Source organism: Ahaetulla prasina, chromosome 6, assembly GCF_028640845.1.
Source record: "Ahaetulla prasina isolate Xishuangbanna chromosome 6, ASM2864084v1, whole genome shotgun sequence".
NCBI classification, from domain to species: domain Eukaryota; kingdom Metazoa; phylum Chordata; class Lepidosauria; order Squamata; family Colubridae; genus Ahaetulla; species Ahaetulla prasina.
In genome coordinates this window covers 46,335,657-46,360,342 of record NC_080544.1, presented here as the reverse complement: position 1 = coordinate 46,360,342, position 24,686 = coordinate 46,335,657, and the positions used below count along the sequence as shown (strand labels likewise).

The following is a 24,686-nucleotide window of genomic DNA, read 5'->3' as shown; positions in this document are numbered from 1 at the left end:
AATGGGCATGTGGCAAGTAAGGGGGAAATCTGTTCTGCTGGGAGATTGATAGCATTGGGCATAATAACTCGGTGCAATTGCACTGTCAGAATTAAAAGATATCATGCTAGATTTAGGGATTAGTCTTGGCTGTTTCAGCTTGCTGTTTCACAATGCTGTATGCTCACAGTCTTAACATTGTGCTGCATTGGAGAAGCTTCTGCTTTGTGCTCTTATGCCTTGCTTTGTATTTCCCTTTTCATTATTTCAATGACATAGTTCTGAATTGAGTAATTAACATGGAGTAAATGACCAACTTAATCAGATAATTACTTCTCCTTTACAGGAGCATTCCAGCTGCTCAGAATCCAGCTGTCCTGCAAAAACAGCAGCAGCCACCGCACATTCCACAACCACTCACCGCCCCACTTTGGTCCAAACCCCTAACAGCAAACCCCCTGTCTTGGAGAAGCGAAGATTTCATGAATCTTTTACCACGGCCAAACCAGGGAACTTCAAGATCCAGGCTGTCCCTTCAAGAAACTCAACTTCCAAAGTGACTCTGCAGGCCCTGTTGGAACCTCAAAACAAAAATGGCACTCAGGAACAGGATCCTGATCCAGTGGATCTCGATGATGCAAGCCTTCCAGTTAGTGATGTGTAATGATGGGGAAGAGTCTGGAAAATTAAGAATTGTTTTGGTCCTTGAATTTCCTTTCTCAGACTTTTAGCCAAAGATAGAAAGAACAAAACATAGAATGTTGCTTATGTTGACCTTTGTGTATGCATACATTCAAAATTTTGTATGTTTTAATAGTTATATGCTACCTTGCACTGTGTATCAGAGTGGACTTTTTGCTTTTTCTCAACCCTGATGACAAATCTTTTTGATAGCAAGGGGCCGAAATATGATACTTGATCTAAAAGTTATTTAAGCAAGGTACCAGCTGCTCTTCATCATCAATTTGGCAAAACTGAAAAAAAAAAACCTTCTCAAAGGTTTTTATTTTTTTAAAGCCAATTTACAGCTTAATGATCTTGTAATTCAGGCTATTGTCAACCAAATCGGCTTATTTTCTAAAAATACTGGCACAGTTTTTTTGGGCATCTATGTATACAGTGTTCTTTGATTGTCAGGACTGCAGAGTGTAACAGTAGAGGCAATGTAATGCACTTTTCCTATGCAAAGAGATTTTTCATGTTAAGAATATTAAGAAAAACACCATGCTGCAGTATCTGAAATGAGGTATGTTTTCCTTACAATGAATGCTTAGATTTGAGCAATCTATGTATTCAAGGCACAAAAACTGCTCATAACAAATATAATATTTGTTAAAGTACAATAAGTGAGAATCTCTATGAGAAAAGAAAGCTTATAAGAAAGGCCCACAGATTATTTACAGTAATCTAAATATGCTGACAATTGGAGCTCCTGATAAATGCTTTGTAAATCACTGCCCTTCCATAGAATCCAAATCCTTTAGAATTACAGAAAACTGGTGCTGTGAAATTTACATTACCATAATACAGCTATTTTGAATATTAAGCCTATTTTTGATGCACTCCTAAAGGTAAATTGTAATTTTTGCACATTTGGATATTGATGGACCACCAAAATAAAGGTATTATGTAGATTTTTTAAAAACTAGGGAACATAAACTAATAAATCTTTTAAAGGTTTAACGAAAATATTTTATAACGGGCTTTGCAGTAATTATTTAAAACTATTGTTCCAAATTTTGTTTTCTCTTGTGTGATCTCCACTCTCCTTCCCCCTTCAGTGAGTTGTAACTGGTTCCCATTTTATATTTTGGTCAGTAAAAGACTGAACAAACTCTGCTTCATGCTATTAATTGGTACTGAATTATTCCATCATGCAACTGTGGCCTGTAACGTCTGTGCACTGTATTTATTAAAAGTGCCTGTGGGTTTTTTCTTCGTGATACGTTAAAAGTTTGGGGGTTAGATAGATTTATTTTTCTGGTTTTGAGCCTTGTGTGATATGGTTCAGCATGTGTATAAGGTGAAACGCTTGTGCAATTTCCAGCATACTAGTATCTGAGCTCTGCATAATGATTTTGAAACTGGATATTTGTTCAGTTCCAGTGACAATAATAATAGGCTTAAGAAGCTGATGCTGAATAATTGATCAAAAAGAGAATGCACTATTTTATAGATAGGTAGTGAAAAAATCTGTTTAATCAACAAAATGCCCAAAGTTTCACATGCTGCTGCTTTATGCAATTCATATTTTCCATTGTATAATATTTTGTGTAAGTTATACTTGAGAAATTCTAAAGAACGAATGAAGATATTTAAGCAAAAAAATCCTCCACTATTCCAGTGAAGCAGGCATTCTTTTATGTCTTAGTGGAGCAAAAGCCAAAATTTTCGAATTAGTTGAAAGGGATGTTCCCTTAAGAGCAGAAGTGTGCTGTTCCCTTCAAATTTCCACTACTATCTTCTAAAAAGATAGAAAGGGGATGATTCTACAAACCTCTCCATTTCAGGAAGGAAATATAAATTTTTACTAAGCTGACTAGACTGTACATATTGTCACAGATTTTAAAAGATATTCTAATTTTAAAAATACTTGCTATTTGCTTGCTTAAATTAGTAGCAATGGGAGCAAGACACCTCTTATTTTATCTATTAGAGAAGTTCAGTTAGATCAGTGGTTCTTAAACGGGTGTGTATACGGGGTAATTTTCCTCAGAGGGGGTAGTTGAGAGTAATGAAGCAATTTGCAATTACATGCTTGTGAGTCAATCCAGTTTGGGACTGAAGCTGCCAAGATGTCTCTGTAAAACAACAGTCTGGACTTTTTTTTTTTTGGTGGGATAGTGACATTACTTGGAACAGCGAAGAGGAATAATTGAATCAAACAGTTTAAGAACCGTTGAGTTCAGCAATGACTAGCATATTCCTGCTTTTATTTTATTAGATTTTTATCCCACTTGTATTACTTTTATAAGTAACTCAAGGTGGTGAACATACCTAATACTCCTGTCTCTTCCTCTTTCCCCCAACAATAACAACTCTGCTATGTGGGTTGGGTTGAGAAGAGAGAGTGACTGACCCTTACCTGCTTTCTTTGTGCCATATGTGTAAAAGAGGGTGTATAGAGTAATACTAGAAGTCCAATTATGTGTTTATTTCCATGCATATCCTATTTTGTACACCCAACTCTTCTACAGTCATGAGCTGGGTTGACCTGCATCTTGAAACGTGACATTTTCATTTGCAGTTCATTTGTCCGTGCTAATGCTTGAGTATTTGATTTATGGTCCTTTTAACCAGAGGTGGGTTTCACATATTTTTACTACTGGTTCGCTCCCCGCATGCATGCTCGCTTTGCACTTGCACACACCTTCCGCGCATGTGCCCGGCCTTCTGCACATGTGCTTTGCTCGCACGCATGCCTTCTGCGCATGTGTCCGGCCTCAAAAATGTGGCTAAATAGGACGGCATGGCTGGTGGGCTGGCCCATCTGCGATTTCTACCGGTTCCCCTGAACCGGTCCAAACCAGCTGAATACCACCACTGCTTTTTAACCGCCTTGAACTAAATGGTCTATAGCTCCCAAATTAATTTCCCCAGCTATACCTTCCCCGCAAAATCTTGATCTCAGGCTTTATCTATGAAGCTTTTATATTTGCAATAAGAATCATTTGACACTCTGTAAAAGAGAACATTTTTGCCAACCTATTTTGTTTTTGCACATAAACTCAGAAGGCATACGTATTTTGTATCACTGACACAAACTGAATCAGTCACTTTCCAGATGTTTCATTAAGTTTGTCTCATGGGGAATTTTCACTGTTGTCCCACTTAGCTACAATTCTGTTTGTCATCAAATAAACAGTTTGGATCACAGAGTCCAGCTATTGTGATTGTGGAAATTTGCTAAAGAATTTGCCTTTTAAGAATACATATATTCTACTGTTAATTATACTACCTTTATAGAAAGTTATGTGGATCAAATCTGTAAATATTAAAAATTGAAATAAAAATGGGCAAGGCTTAAAAAGATAGTAGAATGCCAAATTTTTGTGATGTTATTTCAGATTGCTCCAATACAGCAGTACCTTTATATTTCTCAATTATAAGCTAAATATTTACAAGCAGTGTTTGTAAATTACATTTTATTTGCCTTCTCAGTTACATGTGAATTAAGGTATATGTTCTGTTCAGTCTAATTCAGGAGAATACATTTTAACTTGTAACAGATTTAGCAAATGTATGAAAGACCTTATTTTTCACAATATGTATTTTGTGGAAGAAACTGAGTTGGATTGTTTGTTGTATTGCCATACTTTGATGTTGTGCTAGGTTTATTGGTTCTGGTACAATTTCCACATTGCATGTTCATTTTATTCTTTGAATATTACCAGTTTTCAATAGTGAATTGTAATCAAAGCAGCAATCTAATGGATTTCTTTAAAATCAAACTGCTTAGGTAATTCAATAGTGTGGGAAATGCTTGTGGTTGGCAAATTGTCAGGACTTTTAATTTAACAGTACTTTTTTTATAGAAAATTGAAGAAAATTGTTAACTTATTTGGAACCTGTGGTGTTTTCTGTAAATGTCACACTTGTTAATAAATTGACATAAATAATGAACTATAATAATCTTATCAGACTACTGCATTTAGTGTACTTTAAAAGACAAATTGTTCAGTGAATGAAACTATTTTTGCAAACTTTGCTCTGCCCTTCAGATTTACCAAAATTCTTAAAAGTGATATTTTGAATTGATCAAATGAGCAAATATTAAAAATTTTTAGCTTCATTAGTACAACTAATCTTATTTACCAGAAACATTTTAAAGAGACAATATTTCTGAGTGGTTAAAACTAGGTTGTAAAAAACTATTGCTGAAGACATTTTGGTATGAACTGATGGCAGAGTATGTTATTAAATATGCCAGTTTGTAAACATGTGTTTTTATATGAGCAGTTCTCATAAATGACAAGTTAGCCTTGAATGATGCTGAAGAATGAGGCTTCAAAAACCATAGTTTACCCAAGAAACATTGACAACCCTCCATGTACATACTTAAAAATTCAGATGAAAATTCAAAAAGGTTAAATAGCAGTCTCTGCAAGTGAGATGAGCGGTGTCTAAATTAGATAAATAAAATTCTGAAATAGTATAATACCGGATTACAACACCCAAAATTAGAAAATTGAGGGAGAATTCTTTTAAGCTGAATAACAGTACAGAAAAATTATCAGGAAGGAAACTGGAAGTAAGCTTCCAACCAGAGTAAAGCTGGTCTTTTTACCTAGCTTAAAATCCTATTTGAGATTTCAGATTCATTTAATATGCTGTTGGAAGGAGTCCTGTTTTTAATATGAGAGAAGAGGGAACATCTGGTAACTGAACTAGAACTTCTGAAAGTTCTGATTATTGTGGCCAAATGTCCTGCTACCAGGAATTGTGATTCAATAATACTTGGCCAGCTATAGCTATCTCACTCCTGCCTTAATACTGGAGCTATGCCCAAAGCAGCTCTTTTTTCTTGAGATAGTATCAAAGTAGTCATACAGTTTACATCCCATTCTAAGACAGACTGACAAAAAGTATCTCTTATTATTTATATCATTCCTTGTAGGCTAAAAGTACTATCAAAAAGTTTACAAATAACATGATTTGTAAACAAAAATACAGTTAACAGCAACTAACAGACAACTGCCATCTTCATAGGGTAATTAATGGCTTTACAGGACAGTAAAAAAATCCAAGCTGAGATTTCTGGGGTGTTCTTTGCTCCCTCAGTAGTATTTCCTATATTTTCGATAGTATTTCCTATTCATAACAGAATAGGAAAAATATTGCATCACCATCTTGTTTGATACAAGAAGGAATCTCACTTGGCATTCTAAGATTCTAACTTATTTTTCTGAGCACAAATTTGCAACGCTGTATATCTTCACTTAGCATTTGAAAAGGCAGTCTTGAATGTCAGTAAGTGGCCTAACTTTTCCTTAGCTAAGTAGCAGGCTGGTTGTATTCCAGCAATACTACAAATGTATTAGCAGCAGCATAGGAAGGTATTCTGAGGACAAAAAGAATACTTTTCTGTGTCCCAGAAATTTGAAACTTTCCGGGAAGTCTGTATTTAGGGCAGAATATACTGATTCCGTTGGAAGGGTGCATCTCAAATTATAACCTACAGCAGCTCTTTTCTGAAAAGCATAGGCTGTTAATGCTTTGCAGCCATTAGCCAACCAATGTAAATATTCTGGAAAAATAGCATTTTGATAAACTAATAGAAATATTTTTGGGTTGCCTTATAATTATTTTTCATATGAGCATTTGCAAATTGAAATATAAAGTGGGTAGGTTGTAAAAACAAATAGAGAGCTTTAGATGGTGAGAAAATTTTGTAGGATAACGTGAGCAAAGGTCACATTCTTTGAGGCTGTGCTTATTGGCATCTTAGGTATCACCATTGCATCTAACAGTCAAAACACTGTTCAATTCCTTCGCCAGTAGGCCAACTATGTTAATTCCCAAACATAAGCATGTCATTTTTTAAAACTGCATTTTTGGTCCAATTTGCACAGGGCTTAAGATCATCTATATGTCCACCAGTGCAGGTGTTAACCTTCTTGAGGGAATGTTCTTTAAGTTCAACCAAATATCCCCCACACACACCCGTGAATATTTCGTAACTTCTGGTGGCAAGATTTAATGAAAGAAGTCCAAGAACAAAAGCATTGGAAGAAAAATTTGGAAGCACCTCAGATGGGGATTTTAAAAATGCTTTGTGTGTGTGCGTGTGTTTTAAAGGACAACATTTATTGTGCATTCCACAGGCAGCAGGATGGATCTGAGCTAAGTATGGAACTCTAGGTTGTCTGATAGGATGATCTACTTATAGGAAACAGTGCAGAACAGAGTTAAGGGAACGCTCATAATACCACCTGCTCCGCTAGATATAAACGATTACAGAAAATATATTGTATAATAACATACTATCTATCTATCTATCTATCTATCTATCTATCTATCTGAGTATATAATAATATACTCTTATGGAAAGTATGTTCACCTGATACAAATGACAGAACCAGGCCTTTCAATATTAATAAAAATACTTAAAAAAATTATGAAAGGGGAGGGGGGAAAAGTTCCGCGAGCTTGCTGCAGTTTGCACTCCAACTTGGCGCGGCAGCAGATTTCCTTCCCTTCCCCGGCCTTTCATAACGGCGCCAAGTCTCCTCCCAGACGGCTCCTCAAGCCACGCGCGCATCCAACCTCTCCGCCGGCGCCGGCTCCTTTTAAAGCAGCGCTTCCCTCCTCAGTTGCTCTCCGCGCTTTTGCTAGGCGAGGTTTCCAATTCCCGGCTCTCCCCGCGCGCCGGGATCCTCCTTCCCTCCCCACTTCGGCCGCGCCGTCCCAGTCCATTGCGCTTGTTTCGCTCGCTGGACTTTCTGCGCCTTCTTGTGAGGAAGTAATGAAAGCCCTTCTGTGGCCTTTGGCGCCCAGCGGCTGGTGGCCGTGCCTCTTCTTGCTCCTGCTCCCGGGCGGCTCGGCTCAAGTCTTCGGGCGACGTTACGAAGAGCGGGCTTGCCCTGACCGTTGCGACCGCGCGCGGTGCCCGGAGGTGCCCGCCGAGTGCGCGGGAAGTGGGCAGACGCTCGACTCCTGCGGCTGCTGCCCCGTGTGTGCCGCGCAAGAAGGCGAGTCTTGCGGAGGGTCACCGTTCGGGGAGCCGTCGTGTGCCGAAGGGCTGTTATGTGTGCTGTCGCCCGGGGGACCCGGAGTGGCGGCTTCGGCCACGGTGCGCAGGCGAGCGAAAGCCGGCCACTGCGTGTGTGCTGGGAACGAGCCGGTGTGTGGCAGCGATGGAAGAAGCTACGGCAACCTGTGTCAGCTGCGGACCGCTAGCCAGCGCTCCGAAAGCCAGAATCAGCCGCCCGTCATCGCCATCCAGAGGGGCGCCTGCGGTCAGGGTGAGAGCTTCGCTCCGAAAGACGGCGGGGCGAAGGAGGGCGCGCATCTCTCAACTTTTCTCTGCTAATTCCATAAATATTGTGGTGGGGGATATTGGAGCCCAACGCATCTAGAGATGCGTTGAATAGCTAAAGCAAATTGCCTTTTTTTCCCCTTCCCCCAAATCTGACTCCCACCCTACGCGATTCCTGGCGCTGAGTTAGAGTTGTATTCTTCTCTCTTCGTCGCTTTTTTTGGGGGGGAGGGAATAGTCTAAAATGCTATTACGATGCTAACTTATTTATAAAACTTAATTTAGCTTCTTTCTTCTTGACTGAAGAAGGGAGGGGGAAGATTTGAGCTGGGCGTGAAATCCTCTTTTCCGAGAGGGAGCTAAGATAAATGTTATCTTGCATATTTAAATGATAACAAAACGACAACTTTGTGGTGCCCAGGAGAATTTACACTTCTGGTTTCCAAGGTGTTGATAATACTTGTGTCCATGACCTTCTAGAAAGTGGTGGGGGAAGTACATAATTGGGGATGCTGATGCAGCATGGCTCAGGAATGCTGAATGGCCCTGGCTTGGGTCATGGAAGGAACAGACAGATGGAGGACATCTGTATGAAAAAAAAAAGTATGTTCCAAGGAAAGAAGACAACAAGATAGATATTATAGTGAAAAGACAGTGAAAGAAACATCACAGCTCAAAAAGAGAGGATTCAGTTTTGTTAGAAAAGTTGGACCAACCTCTAAACTAATTTATATGCTAGGCAAATATCTGGCTTTTGATCTAATGGAGTGGGAAGGGAAATATATTTGTTTGATTTTGTCATTTTGAAATCAATAGAATAGATTTTTTCATCTAACAGGAGCCCAACTTTTTTTGCATGTTGGGGAGCCTTATTTTGGTCCAGCAGATGTGAGTTTTACTTGTGTTTTTACAAGTTTTGAACTTATGGAATAGCCATAGTGGAAGAGAGTGGTATAACAAATCCAAATAAATAAAAGTATATTAGTACTACATAATTTATATATACCTTATAATATCCTGTTTTCCCCAAAGTAAGATATCCCGTGATAATAAGCCCAATTGGGCTTTTGAGCGCATGGCAATAACGCCAAGAGCTTATTTCAGGGTTCAAAAAAATATAAGACAGGATCTTATTTTCAGGGAAACACGGTATGTACCTACCTATAAGTGTTACTTTTAGCCCAATTCAGGTTTTTTTTTTAACCCAGGATGACTTTATAAATAACCAGTATGTTTCATGTGTTTTACTGTGGTTCTTTTTAGGTTGATTTATTTTGTAATGCTGTAGGCTATTTCAGCATTCCTTTTAATGGAAGAATAAGCTAAATAAATAAACAAATAACTACTGAGAAGTCCAGATGTGTTCTCTGGGTCTTGCCTCCTAGAAAGTATGTTTAAAATTACACCCCTAGTTCAGTTTTATGTTATATTTTGTATGTCTCAAAAGTCATGGTAAGTTAAGAATCGATTATGATCATTCATATCACGTTTTTAACAACCAAAACAACCTTGGAGGATAACCATGAGCATTGGCAGCCAAACAGCTGCTTAACCCTTTTCGTATATTTAATTTCCCAACTACATATGAGTCATTTTTCTGTTTGCATAGGGAAATCATGAGTACAAGTACTTTTTTTCTAGGGATGGAAAAGTGAATGGGTGTGCATTTTTAATAGAACAACAGGCAGCTGGAAGGAGAGGGGTTAAGCAGTTATTGCTCCTTTGCTTATACTTGCAGGGACCTGTGGTTGCTTTTTGTAAAAAAGTTGGAAGACTTTTGTTTACCTGGGTAAAACATCTGGTTTGGCTCTTATGAAAAATTTCCTAGAGATAAATATTTTCTTTGATGAGACATGACTGAAAAAACAAGGGTTTTGCCCTTACTAGTCTTTTACCTGCTTAGGCACAATCCAGTTAACATTAACCTATAAATTCCAGCAACAGAGGATTTTTTTAAAGCTGGATCAAGCTAATAGATTTAGTCCTATGGACAATTGTAAGCACAGGGTCATAGTAGATTGGAGGGGAAGTGAAATTCTGTTCCCTTTCCTACATTTTTCCCTTGAAAATATAATTTTCCAGTCTTTTTAATGCCTCCATTATGCTTATGTAAATCTCATGAAGGAGAAAAAATAATAATAAAATAATATAGCTTGGAATGGAAAACTGTAATAGGGAGAAAGTTCATATGTGGTCCTTGCATTTCACACCAACCCATTCTCTCTGTTTTATAGGTAATTGGTAGGGTCCAAATTGGCTTGTTTGCACAATTCTTTCCTGCATAGTTGAAACCTGATTTCATATACTGTACATTCTTAGACTATCCAGTAATATATGCAATCTTCTTTTTATAGACTTAAAAAAATTAAGTCTCAAATTCTAGACTTTAATCATTTCAGTCTAGAATGGAACTGTGCGCTCCAAATATGAGTTTATGTGACTCCCTCTTACACTGGTATAGGTTTAGTATTATTAATATATATTTGCTTATTACTAAATGTCCTTGATAATTTATGGCAAATTGAAGGAAAATGTAACCCTGATTTCAACAGCAGATTTAGGGTTTGCTCTATAGCTGTTACAAATACATGGATCATTTCTTAGCAATGCTTTGTTTTATCAAAATATAATCCATTTAACATGATGCATTTTGTCACAAGACTGTTAGAAATGCAAGTTTAATTTTAAGAAATGCTGATTCTTTGTAAAAGATTCAAAGAAATGGCAGCAAGAAACAGTGTGATGCTCTGGCCAAAAGAAACCTGGATTCTCATCCTGCTTAGTCACAAAACTGTCTGGATGGTCTTAGAGTTAATACTTTTCTTCATGCTCACTAATTCCTTAATACTCATTCATCTTAACCCTAACCTTAACCCTATTCAATTTAATGATGATGTATAGAAATTTACAGTGTAAATTTCTATACATCATCATCATGTATAGTTAATCTACTTCCCAGAGCTTTTTTTACAGGGACGATAATGAAAAAATCCATGTTATCTCAGGAATTGCATTCCACGAGAAGCAATCTTCTCTTTATTCTGCTTATCCAGCACACCTTCCACGGCTGACCAGTGGTGAATTCTCTCATCCACTACTGAGTTTCTTGCTTCTGGAGGCCTCATTTTATTGTCCTTCATTGCACTCACCAGAATCTGCCTTTCTAGCCAGCATTTTCAGCTCCACACCTTTCAAGAGCATCAGTTCAACCCAAGGGCCCATTGGAAGTTGACATTGCAAATAATATCAAAAAATGTGGTCCTGCAGGTACTGTATGTTGGTCCCCACAAAATTCACACAATTTTTATTTTCCGAAAACTCTAACCCCTCGTATTTCTTCTTTGGCTTTCTTCTGTCTCTTTTCAACATGTCATCAGGAAAAAACATTCTGCTCTCAAACCACTCATCAGGAGTGAGTTTTACTCAACACTGTTTTCTTTAGGTAACTTCCCACAGACCATTGGGATTTCTTATTAGCTAAATATTTGAGATACATGTATTTTTAAATTTTTAGAAAATATATATTTGAAGACATCAGCAAGGAAGCAGAAAAAAAGCTCCCTTCAATATTTTTGGGTCTTTTTTTTGTTTGTTTTTTTGCATATTGGAGTGAGAAAAGCAGGGCTGCTGCATCTATGTAAATTAAGTTCTGGATTTGGACTTAAATGTTTATGCTGTTAATGAATTAGAGAAAATGAAGATGATGTTTAAAAGTCAGTATTGTTTAGAAATTTCCCTTGAAGATCTGAGAAGTAATAAAAAAAAAATAGACAGAAAGCAGACAATAGGACTGCTGACAGAAATCCTCCCTTTTCTTATACAGTATATTATGTATAACTTTCAAAAGTTGATTTCTGTTAACCATACACTTTTCAATATTTTTCAAATTCTTCAACATGTTGCTGATTTTCTTTTCCTCTTGTCCTGCCCAGCTATGATGCAAATTGAGCAGAGTGATATTTTTGAAATAAAAGCATGACCCAGTTACCCAATTTCTAGATTTCCTTATTGGGTTTGCACACTTTAAAAAAAATTTTCCTGCACTATTTTGCTCCTTTGATTGGAAAGTGTATGTTTTGGCTATCTACTAATTAGGAACATTTGGAGAATATAGGAGTGCATTTCCTTTGGCTGGTACTTTGTCTGCGTGTCAGTAGGAAAAGGCTGGAAAAACATATCTCATCCTGATGCAGCAAAAATAACTGCAGAAAAATTGGTTAGAGTTATTAACTATACAAGGCTCTCTATAGAAGACTTTGCTAAGGAATAGGTTGAGTCCCAGAGCTTAAAACAGAATGTTAAGGGCTGTAATGTAGTTGGAGATCATCTAGTCCATGGGTGTCAAAGTCACTGCGTCATGTTACAGTCTCATATTGCCATGTTTTTTTCCCTTCATAGAGCTGGGATGGATGTGGCCTGCATGTGACTCATCCAGCCCATGGGCCGTCAGTTTGACACCTCTGAATTCTAGTCCAATCACTTGCCCAATATAAGAATCCATTAATACAATATTCGCAAGAAATTTCTGTTCAGTCTCTGCTTCAATACTGCCCAGCGAAGGAGAATCAATCTTCTGGAACAGTCTGCTCCATTGTTGAACAAATTTTACAATTAATACTTTTACCACTAATATCCAATTGGAATCTGTTTAGACCCGTTGTTTCTTGACTTTTCATCTATACAGTATTGAACAAGCCTATACTATCCTCTAAATGATAGCTACCAAGTAGCGTTAAAGGCTTCTCTTCTACTACTAAATCTGCATAGCACTTCTGACTGATTCTTTTATTTTTTTCTTTCTTTCAAGGCCCTTATGGTTTGAGTTGATATCATCCAGAAATGCTCATTTTCTCAATACTTTTTCGAAATTCTGGGCATGCCCAGAGTTGCACACAATATTCTAATGAGCATGGCTGGCTGGGAATTTTTATTAATTTATTTAATACTGTGATAAATAAATTTATATGGCCCTCCACCTCATGGGAAGTGACTCTGGGCAGCATTCAACAATTCAATTAAAACAGTAGATAAATAAGACAATCATTAGTTAAAACAATAAATTCAAACAATAAAACAAATTCAAACAATAAATTCAAACAATAAATTCAAACAATAAAAAACCATTATATAATAACTATTAAAAAGAGTTAAAATTATAAAAGCAAAGCTGAAACAAAAAATATATTATGGTAATAAACAGTAGGATATTAATAATAAGGAAACCACCTCACAAGTTCACCCATAATCTGGAGTCCCCAGACCTACTAGCATAACCTGGTCTTTAGGGACTTTTTGAAGATCGGAAGTAATGAGGTATACTTACCTTTCATTATTTCTAAAAGAACACAAATATTTGGCTTTAATATGACATCCCACAAGCCCCTTCAAGACTTGTTGATGTGATTGATCTGATCTTGGGGATGTGAAGTGTTGTATGTAGTTTGCTATATCTTTTTATTTGCCATTTCCTTTTTGTGTCACTTCTGCTTAACTGTATTTGATCAGAGTTCCCTTTGGAGAGAAGATTGAAGCCAATTGAGGACGTCAACCTTCTTCATGTCATCCTAACTTCTCTTCCAAGCAACCTTTCCTATTTTGTTCTCTTATATTTTTCTGGTTTTTCTCTGTCTTATTATTGAAACAAGCTCCAAATCTTTTGGTTGGTTTTATCTTTCCTCGCAGGCTTAAATACCTTTTTGTAAGCCTTTTCAACTCTTAATACTGTTCTTGCCTATCTTGTATCCATTTTTATACCTATGTCTTTTAACTTGTTTTCTTCATTCCATCATATCTGATTCTTGAAGATTTCCAGGAAAAATCCCTGCAGTTTTCTTGCCATTATATCCTTTGGGTTGAGAGACATTGGCCTGTCACACAGCAGGCATCTAAGGCAGGACTAGAACTCCCAGTCTCCCAATCTACTTAACCACTACAAGAAATGGAGTCTCTTAGCTGAGCTAAAATCTATTTTAATCTATAGTGGTTTCCTGAACTGCCCCTTATTTTTTATTGAAGTGGCAAGTAACTACTGTATGCTTTTAAATTTGAAATAGTTCAAGGATAAATTCTAGCATAAACATTTTTATTCCACTTAAAACATAGAATGGTGGAATAAGTAGATGATAATCTCAGTATATTAACATATAATTTTTAGTCAAATTAATGTATTCTAGCTCAGTATACACAGTCTATCCTATTTGTTCTTTTGACTAATCTTGTTTGAATGTATTAGGCAGATAGCTAAATAAGGAGGTAAATTATTTCTGGAACTACAAACAAATATTTTTCAAGTCTTTGAACAGACCTTTAACCAGACCTCTGACTTGTCTTCAGTAATCAGTTGATAAATGTGTTTGAACTATAAATCAAAGGAAAATGAAAATATTAGCATCATTATGATTTAATGTTGTTACAACTGTAATGTCAATAGTGATACCATTGATATATAAATAGGAAACTGAACTTCGGCAGCCATCAGTGAACAAATGTTCAGAATGACTCGGTATTACTCTTGTGTTATAATTCATTTTACACGCTAAATACTTTTATAGTATCATAAAGTTGAAAAGGATGTAAGCCAACTCCTTACCCAAGACAGGAATCCTGAAACAAATGTCCAAACTTTGCTTGAAAGCCTTCACTGATGGAGCACCCATTACTCCACTGCTGTTCCACTGCTTAATAGCTCTCATGGTCAGGAGACCTTGAGTACAAACTGCAATTTTCTTATTCCACTCAGCTGAACTAAGAACAACTAAGAGTTGTTAGCCAATTAGAGTTCATTATATCTTCAGCTAAGTACAAAGAAAGATGCAACAGACAGATAAACTGATGTCAAGGTGTGTATTGGTGAAAAGAGGCAAAAATTGCATGACACAGCTCTATTTCTTATTGCATATAAGGCAGAACATTGAGTGTAATCTATTGATTTTTACAGAAAAATAGACTTGTTAGTCATTTTGCTAACATTTTGAAAAGCCATTTCAAATTATCCTTGATTATGATAAATTTTTGTTCCTAAAAGATAAAGTAACTCCATAGGGATTATAATATATGAGGACCCAGATTGTTGGGGGCAATAAGTTGACTTTGTATATAATATACAAATGGATGAAGACTATTGCTTGACATAGTGTAAGCCACCCTGAGTCTTCGGAGAAGGGCGGGATATAAATGCAAATTTTTAAAAAAATCCAATCATTTTATAAACATTGATGAGATAAAATATGAAATCAACATGAGAAATTAAAATATTATAATTTTGATTCTGCTTTGTGTGATATAATACTCGGTGCTAAATGCTTTTTCCACTAACAAATTTGGGATAATCATAACCTACTTGTTTTTTTAAAAAATAAAATTAATAACATTTTGAATTGAACTTGCAGTTGTTCCTAAGAACATAAAATCAGATAAACATGATCAACATCCTGGAACAATTTCTTAAGATGTTTCCTATGGTTAACATAGCTGCACAAAATAGACCTTTGGACTGGAGCCAGATGAAGACTGATTTTTCTTTGCTCCCCTCCCACCCTTGAGAGTGGTTATTTAGATAAATCCTCAGTGATAAGCTACAAAGAGAATTACACTACCTTTTCCCTCTCTTGTTTTGGTGCATTTTTAACTCTGCACTTAATTAATGATGAGCTGGTTCCTAATGATGCTAAAATATTTTAGAGGGCAAATTGCAGCACATAAATTATATATGGGAATGTCATTAGAGAGCAAGACTAGATTCTCTTCCACAAAATGCAGATTGAAGAGAGTTATAGCTGCTTAAACAGGATAGGAGCTTGAATAGGCATTTGGCTTATTGAAAAATCGATTTGCCATGAGTAACAAAATGTAAATAAGCTCTTAAACACATCTGTGACAACATACATTAATTTTTATTAATAATAAAGTAATAATTATTGAAGTACATAAATTGCTAAAAGCTGAGAGCCCTTTGCTTTTTATCCATTCCCAAAGTCTTGGAGGCAGGTGGGTCAGTATTCTTTGAGCAGATGGAGAATTTTAAAAAGTTCAGTTTTTAACATGTAACTAATGTTACACAGAGTGGTTGATTTTTTCCCCAAAGTGTCACAATGGCAGTTTAGGGGAAAAAACATAAGAGCTAGAAATAAGCTGCAAATTTGCTTGTCACTAATGTGCGGCCAATTTTTGGAAAATGATGGTTCGAACCAGGATTTCCCAAACTTTGTAGTATTGTGATGATGCTACAGATAATAAATGAATTTGTATAATGTCTCCTCCAGTGACCAAAAATAATGGTTTGGGAGGAAGGGGGGATTAGGATTGTGCGGTAAGTAAATATACAATTTATATGTTATAAATTACATTTTCAATTTATATTGAAATATTGTAAGTTCTGGATTTTGCATGCTATAACTTTCCACTGATATTTGTGCAGGCAAAGTGAAGACTGATGCTTGGATTAAGCTTTGACAGGGGCTATCATTCTGCTTGTCCAGTACTGAACTTATTTTTTTTAATAATTGCATTGCCTTTTAAATTCTAGGTGGTTTCAACCCACAGTTTGAAAACTTCTGTTTAAAGCAATAAAATATTTAAATTTAGTTTGCTAGGGACTATTGTTTTGAAATTCGACCTTCTACCGTTAACAAAGTTTAATTTATATTTAATTTATAAGAATTTCATTTGCCATTACATTCATAGAATTGTGTGAGTCAGTTTGTATAGTGATTGAGACATCAGGCTAGAAATCAAAACATTGTGGGTTCTTGTCCCTCCTCAGCCAGCCGGAGAACTTGGATTAGTGATTTTCTTTCACCTCTAGGAAGGAGGCAATGGCAAACCACTTCTGAAAAACTTTGCCAAGTAAACTGCAGGGACTTATCCAGGCAGTCTCCAAGAATCAGACATGATTGAATGGAAGGGAAAAAAATTAATATTTGAGGTATTTAGAACAGCAGACTTTTTATTCATTGAAAATTCCCACAGACAACTGGTTCTCTGTATTCACAACAAGAATGTCTAATGTGCTGACTATTAAGGCTTATCAAATGCTCACTTTCTGAATTGAATGGTTGCTCCAGTTTTCTAAGACATAAATGTCAAAAATTTAAATAAAGCCCCCAAAAATGTAAATAAATGCCAAAACAATAAAGCACCATTTTGTTATAATATTTAAGGGATTTGTTGCTTTATTACAATGTTTTATATTATTCAGACATCTACAATGATCAAATCTGTTTGTACTGATCATGTATTCATTTGAATTGATAGATACAAATAAATATTTCTGTTAAAAGTGGTCTAAATAAAGAGTTAATTTTTATTCATTTCAGAGACTGGCTCAAATGAAACACTAAATTATAATTTGATATTCTATAGGTGATTTTCTCACCTTTCTTTCCCTGTTTCTGAACCTGTGTTTTGACCTGTGAACAAAGCAACTTATTACATTCTGATTGATGTATCACAGGGGCTCTCAAACTTTGTGGTAGAGTCAACTGCTGCTTGCTTTGGAGTTGCACAGGCAGAGTGAGAGCAGTGTTCAAACTTGTTCCTAGTTTGCTGGGAAAACCTATAGAAGCCAAACTTAGTTTGTATTTTGACAGTGCTGTCCAGTCAGGTCTGACTCTCAGCCCAATTGTTCGTGACATTTTGGAAGAATCAGAAGCCACAGTTTGAGACCTTATGGGGGTTCCCAAAACAAAAGACACTTTGATTCATTCGTTTTTAGTGGTTTAACAATACATTTTAGTGGTTTAAAAAGGGTTAAGCGATTGTACGCAGGCTGCAGCTTGCCTTTATTGTTAGCCTTTACAGTTCAATAATCAATAATTTCATATGACAGCTTTATTTTAGGGAAAAAAGCATCACTTGTATTTAAAGACATACAGTACCTAATTGCTATCTGTGTAGGCCTCTAAATTTAGGGTACTTCAAGTACTCAAATGAAAAACATTTAATAACAGGTCAGTTAATTACTTCTTCAAAACTTTGAAGTACATTGAGCCACTACATAGACCAGGGGTCCTCAAACTTGGCAGCTGTAAGACTTGTGGAGTTCAACTCCCAGAATTTTCCAGCTAGCATAGCTGGCTGGAGAATTCTGGGAGTTGAACCCCACAAGTCTTAAAGCTGCTAAGTTCAAAGACCTCTGGCATAGACCATCCTATAAAGAAATTTTTTTCACTGTGACCGTCCCAACTGACTGCTAGGTTGACCCCACTTGTCCTGGTTTCTCTTAATTGTTGAGATGTGATAATCTTTCTGATGTCACTGAAGTACAGCTCCCAGAAGTCCAGAATCCACACATTATTTCCACATCTCTGTTAAAGTATGCATAATATTTAAGCATACTGAACGCATCCAGAAATATTTTACAAGAAGAGTTCTCCGCTCGTCTGAAAACAGCAAAATACCTTATACCACCAGACTTGAAATCCTGGGATTGTCAAGGTTCCAGAAAAACCTCTTCTGCATAAAAAAAACTCAGAAGCCATTGTCTTTCAGAGTTCTTTACTAGCATGAGGAAACTGGCACACGATGAGTGAAATTCCAAAACTGAACTTCCGGATTCTTTTCCCAGTTATACAAACCCCAAGAGTCCCACCCCCCTGACCCCTTTGATGGTCACATGGTCCCACGTTCTCCCAGTTCATTCGAATATCTTCTCGCCACTCCTCCTGCAGATGTGAACACCATCCGACCTTGACCGCTTGAAGAATGTTACCATACCCCTCAACCCCCCTTCTTCCCCTCAGGGGAAAAATGTGGCAGCGTCTGGAACCCTAAAGTCTAGTATGGTTTCCAGGCCTGACAGGCGTCCCCCCTTGGAAAATAAGCTATATCCTAGGAAAGAAAACAAAGAATTAATAAAGAAGAGTGTCAGTGGTCCACACTTCCCTTCTACCCCCCTCTCCCCCCTCCAAGAGGTTTTTTAGGTTTGTCAGGGAAAGTGTCGTGAAATTGTTTAATCAAATTGTCCGCATTTACTTTCCAACTTTTGACCCAAGTAGATTCAGATAATGGATATCCCTTCCAGTGGACTAAATATTGTAATTGACCTCTGTATAGTCTAGAGTCAAGGATTTTCTTGATTTCATAGTGGGTTTCACCTTGGATTATCAAGGGTGGTGGGGGAGCGGCAGGTTGAGGTCTCAGACCAGATTGTCTAGCAGGTTTTAATAAGCTGGTATGGAATACCGGGTGTATTTTCCCCAACATTCGAGGGAGCTTGAGTTGGACGGTAACGGGATTAATAATTTTTACAATGGGGAAAGGACCCAAAAATTTTGGACCGAATTTTCTGCTGGGTATTCTCAACCTCAGATACTTAGTAGATAAAAAGACTTTATCTCCAATGCGAAAAGGGGGTTGAAGGGAACGGTGTTTGTCAGCTTGGGCTTTGTAATTCCAAGCTGTCACAGCTAAGGCCTTTTTTGTATTTTCCCAACCTTTTTTCAACGAATTCATCCAGTCCTTTAGGGAAACAGAAGTGGGGGGTTGCACGGAGAGTTCAGGCATTGGAACGAAGTCATGCCAGTGGTTACTTGAAAAGGGGTTAACCCCGTGCTGCTGTGTGCAGCATTATTATATGCGACCTCTGCAAATGGTAACAAATCTGACCAGTTTTCTTGTTGGTAATTTACATAACACCGTATGTATTGTTCCACCATCGAATTCAATTTTTCAGCCGCCCCATTGGTCTCCGGATGGAACCCAGAACTAAGTCCTTGAGACGATCCAATGGACCGTAGGAACTCCCTCCAGAACTTGGCTGTGAATTGAACACCCCTGTTGGATATTATCCTTTTAGGAACTCCATGCAGTCTGTAGATGTGTTTCACGAAGAGCTTTGCTAATTTTCTCGCCGATGGCAATCCGCTGCACACAGTGAAGTGGGCCTGTTTAGAGAACAAATCCACTACGGTCCATATCACCGTATTTCCCCCACTAGGTGGGAGTTCAACAATAAAATCCATGGCAATCTCTTCCCAGGGTCTGGTGAGTTCGGCTACGGGTTGTAGGAGTCCAGGGGGTTTCCCTGGTCTGGACTTCATGGTGGCGCAGGTAGCACAGCTCCACACATAGTCTTCGACATCTGATTTCATTTTTGGCCACCAGAATTGTCTTCTAGCCAAGTGGAGAGTCTTTAAAAATCCAAAGTGACCTCCTAAGCAAGAGTCATGGCTTCTCTGTAGTATAGGCAGCCGCATAGCGATGGGTACATAAATCTTGGTTCCCTTCCAGGGTATTTCATCCCTTAAGGTGAGGTCTGGCAAGTTTTCTTTAAACCAAGCATCGTCAGTGAGTGCTGATTTTAATTCCGCTAGTAGTTTATTTGGTGGGATGTTAGTACCACAGCGTGATCACGGTCGAGTAAGTGCTTGGCTGGCCGGTTCGCTATCGGGAATCATCGCATGTATTACCAGGTCTGGAACCCTAAAGTCTAGTATGGTTTCCAGGCCTGACAGGGATTAGAAAACTTAGAACTCCACCGCCTTTGACATGATCTGAGTTTAACTCATAGAATCATCTGTTACAATGTCCTTCCTGTTGAAGACTACTTCAGCTTCAATTGCAACAATACACGAGCACACAATAGATTTAAGCTTAATGTTAACTGCTTCAATCTTGATTGCAGGAAATATGACTTTTGTAACAGAATTGTTAACGCTTGGAACACATTACCTGACTCTGTGGTCTCTTTTCAAAATCCCAAAAACTTCAACCAAAAACTGTCTACTATTGACCTCACCCCATTCCTAAGAGGACTATAAGGGGCGTGCATAAGAGCACAAAAGTGCCTACTGTTCCTGTCCTATTGTTTCCTTTCATTATATCAAATTAATATAGTTATTGCATACTTTTGCTTATATATATGCTTATATGATGTGTTGTTGTTTTATGTTGATGCTTGTGTATACTGTTGTGACAAAATAATAAAAATATGCTTATCACCCATGATATCTGAAGACTATATGTGTCAGAATAAGCTTCTGAATAAAGTCTCAGAGACATGTTTGGTTTCAAAGTTATTTGCTGTAAATCTCATTTGTCATCATGAAATAAATATGTAGCCCTAGGTTATTTCTACAGTCTTTTGGCTGTAGAAAAGGAGTGTCAAACTCACGTCACGGCAGCATCATGTGATGCATCAAGACTTTTCCCCCCTTCGCTAAACCAGATGTGGACGTGGCCAGTGCGTGATGCATCTGTCCCGTGGGCCAGGAGTTTGAGAGCCGTGCTCTAGACTATCTAATTTATTTTTCTTGCTGTCTCATTAGAAAGCTTTCTTCTTAGTTGATTCTGAAGATCAGTAAATACTTTTAAAATACTTCTACTGACGTAACTTTCTGGCAGCTTTATCATTAGCACTTTGGGGGAAACTGGAAAACGTGGTTACATTCCACTGAGAATGGCTTCTAGAACTGCTATACAGTATTGCCTACACCTATCTCTAGACTCCCTTTCTTTAGTGAGAAATAGCTTATTTCTAGTTGATAATGTGATATTTCACAACATTATCACCTAGAAATAAGCTACAATATTTCTCACTAAAGCAGTTTCTTTCTGTATAATCATGAAGATAGTTGGCTGTTTCATACATCGTGGACTGTGGTTACAATTTAGCTAGGAGATGGTTTCCTGTTTAAAACCAAGCTATTCCTGTAAGAGAATTTATGGAACCAACATTATGACCTCATTGTCTATTTTGTAAAAATTAAATATTTAAAAGAACCAGTCTAGCCAGAAACAAGATTAGAAACTCTGAATTTCTGATTCTGATTCTGATATTATATCATCCATTAAAATTTCTTAAGTGGAATTGTAGAATAGGAAGAAAAGTATGCGTATTTTCATATGATATAAAACAAGTCATAAGAGAAGATCAGGAGGGCAAGAAATACTGTAGTGAAAAAGAACATCAGAATGATAAGAAACTTAAAAAAGAACACTTTTAGGACATGGCAGTCAGAGATCATGTATTTTATTTTTTTTAAAAGTGAGAAGAATTCTTAATTTGCTTTAATAATGGTGGATCAGGAATACTTCCTATAAATATAATTTATTTCCTCAGAAGTTACCTTTCCAATAGAATCAAATTAATTCATAAATTCTGTTTGTCACATTCAACAGAGCTATAAATCTTACCTTTAAAGTTATTGGCATAATTAATTTAGATTGTTTTATATAAGTTAACATGCCACTTCATTCTTTGTGAGAAACATCAATAAACTATTCTGAATATGCATAATTTGAATCATGAGTAATTATGTTCCTATCAGCATTACCTGTATCTTTATGGCCTTGGTGAATCATAGTTTGCAGTTAAATAATTGTACTATTTTTTTTGAATTTTTAAAATCACTGTTTGGTGCCCTTTCTTGCAAAATGTAATGCAGAACAATATATTTTAAAAAGAAACAGCAGAAAAGAAAAGAGGCAGCAACCTAATCCTGGCAGCATCTCAATTTGGTAATCCCAAATAGAATATGTGGTTTGTCTCATTCAGTTTCACAACTTTTAAACTTTTCATTGTGGATGCAAGAGAAAATTTCCATATCTTTATAATCAAATGATTCATGTACTATAGTACTTATAAAGCTTCCTCTTTAGTTGTAAGAGCTAGAATCCAGAAAAACATACAATTTTGTGATGTACATAGGTATATATATAGACATCTAAAGTAAGGGAGTAATGAGTAACTTAATTTTCCTTACATTAATATATTAATGTATAGCGATTCGTGTTCTGGCAACAAAGAATAGGTGATATTTCTAAATGTCATAAATAGTTGTGATCTAGAACAGAGATTTCACTCTAACTGACAATCTATACCAGCGGTGTCAAACTCACATTGTCATGGTGGCTTCACATGATGTATCAGGACTTTTTCTCCCTTTGCTAAACTGGGCGTGGGCATGGCCGGCATGTGATGCATCCCGCCTGCGGGCCAGAAGTTTGACAGCCGTGATCTAGACCAAACACAGCATGAGTATTGTTGAATTGACTGAAAGACTAGATAATTATTCACCTGATTTATACTAAAACAAACATACATACATACATATATATATACATACATATATATATATACATACATACATACATACATATATATATAAAAATAGCAAGTAATTCAACCCATTAGATTTCAAAAGAAAGAACTTCTTTAAAATAAGGGAATTGGTAAAAAGGAAGTTGCATGAGAAATTAAGAGAGTAAAATCTCTGGAATACTTGAGAGTTATTCAAAACCACAAAAAGGGAAGCTTAGTTATAATGTATACCACAAATCAGGAAAGTACCCTGCTCACCAGCAGGGTTAATGAACAGAAAACAAAAATGCTATTTAAATAGGGAGAACAAAAAAGAAACAAACACATTAAGTAGCCCCAAAAATAAAATAACAATAAAAACTGAACAACTTTTCAAACAATTTTAACACATGCTGCAATTAATCTCCAGAAAGTTGCTGAATCATTTGCTCTTGCTACCATGATCAGTTGCTGCCAAGTTTCTTTGTCAGCTTTTCTCTTTTCTGCTGTTAGTAGGGCCATTTTTCCCGATAGTGATACATGCAAGTAATCCTATGCAAGGGATTTTTCCTGTTTACATAAGAGGTTTTCTCGGTATAGTATCAGTTGAAGTCTCTCTGGCGCCCTTATATTTGTGATAAAACAGTGTTTAGATTGAATGCAATTAAATGATTGCTCATTTTTGTTATTGAAAACTATTAAATGCTGACATATTTAGGCTAAATTGTCATAGTTCATGATACTACTTTTCCATTTGATTTGTGATAATGGTGGAGGGAATTCAAGATACTGGCAATTAACATTTGTTGACCATCTTGTATAAGAGGCCCAAAATATATCTGTATCTAATATAAACCTAAATAAAGAAATGATAAATAGGAAATCTGTCTCAAGTTCACAGTAGTAAATATTTAAGTTTTTACAAAGTTGAATCCTCTAATTGTACATAACTGATTATACTGGATTTGTACTTGTATTTCAATGTTTCATACACACACACACAAACACACAAATGCCTACTAGTTTAAATATATGTGTCCCCTATATAACATTGGACTTAAAGCTTTAATATCCAAAGATAAGTAGACAATTTGCTTCTAAAACATCAATAGTAAATTTTGGTTTACTAATAATCTATCTTTTTTTTCTATTACAAATAATCTGTAATTTTTCCTCTTATGTTTTTCATCTTGCAAACCTATGTGTGGTGAAATTAAGAAATTGATTTTAAGTAGAATTAACCTGATGAATGAGAGGAGAGGATTGGCTCCTTATCTTTTGTATCAAATCAGAATCACACAGCTCCCTTCAATTATCATATAGAGGAATCTTGATCAGTCAAACAGTTCTGACAAAAATAATGAGTGGGAAAGAATAAATTATATCATTTTATAAGAAATTGAATTTTCTGTCATAAATAGAAAGGCTGAAAAAAATAACTGAAACTATCTTCAGTTTGCTCCTGACCCACTCTCTCTGAATCCTCTTCATATACTTGATAGCCATTCTGACAACAATTCAGAATATCAGGTATCTTCCTGAGAGAATCTTCAATTATGGCTTTACATTTTTGAGATTGCTCTGAAGATCTATGAAGAGATCTTAAATATTTAGGAGTCTTTCTTACTTCATCAAATGTAAAATTGTATAAGAATAATTATGATGTGTTATGGAAAAAAATTCAGAAGGAAATGAATACTTGGAAAAAAT

At 36.5% G+C, this 24,686-nt stretch overlaps 2 protein-coding genes across 5 annotated transcripts in view; both read left to right on the top strand.

Moving 5' to 3' along the window:
• Positions 1 to 4,646, top strand: part of PLEKHA1 (pleckstrin homology domain containing A1) — a 40,922-nt gene extending 36,276 nt beyond the window's left edge. Inside the window, exon 11 of one of the 4 annotated variants that reach the window (XM_058187769.1) lies at positions 326 to 4,646. In XM_058187769.1, the coding sequence (XP_058043752.1) occupies positions 326 to 643 (318 nt within the window). In that variant the 3' untranslated portion in view covers positions 644 to 4,646. The remainder of the gene's footprint in view (positions 1 to 325) is intronic. The other 3 variants (XM_058187768.1, XM_058187767.1, XM_058187766.1) reach the window with 3 other exon arrangements.
• Positions 4,647 to 7,239: 2,593 nt separating this feature from the next.
• Positions 7,240 to 24,686, top strand: part of HTRA1 (HtrA serine peptidase 1) — a 44,663-nt gene continuing 27,216 nt past the window's right edge. The window contains exon 1 of the mRNA XM_058187764.1: positions 7,240 to 7,943. Coding sequence (XP_058043747.1) covers positions 7,445 to 7,943 — 499 coding nt within the window. The 5' untranslated portion in view covers positions 7,240 to 7,444. The remainder of the gene's footprint in view (positions 7,944 to 24,686) is intronic.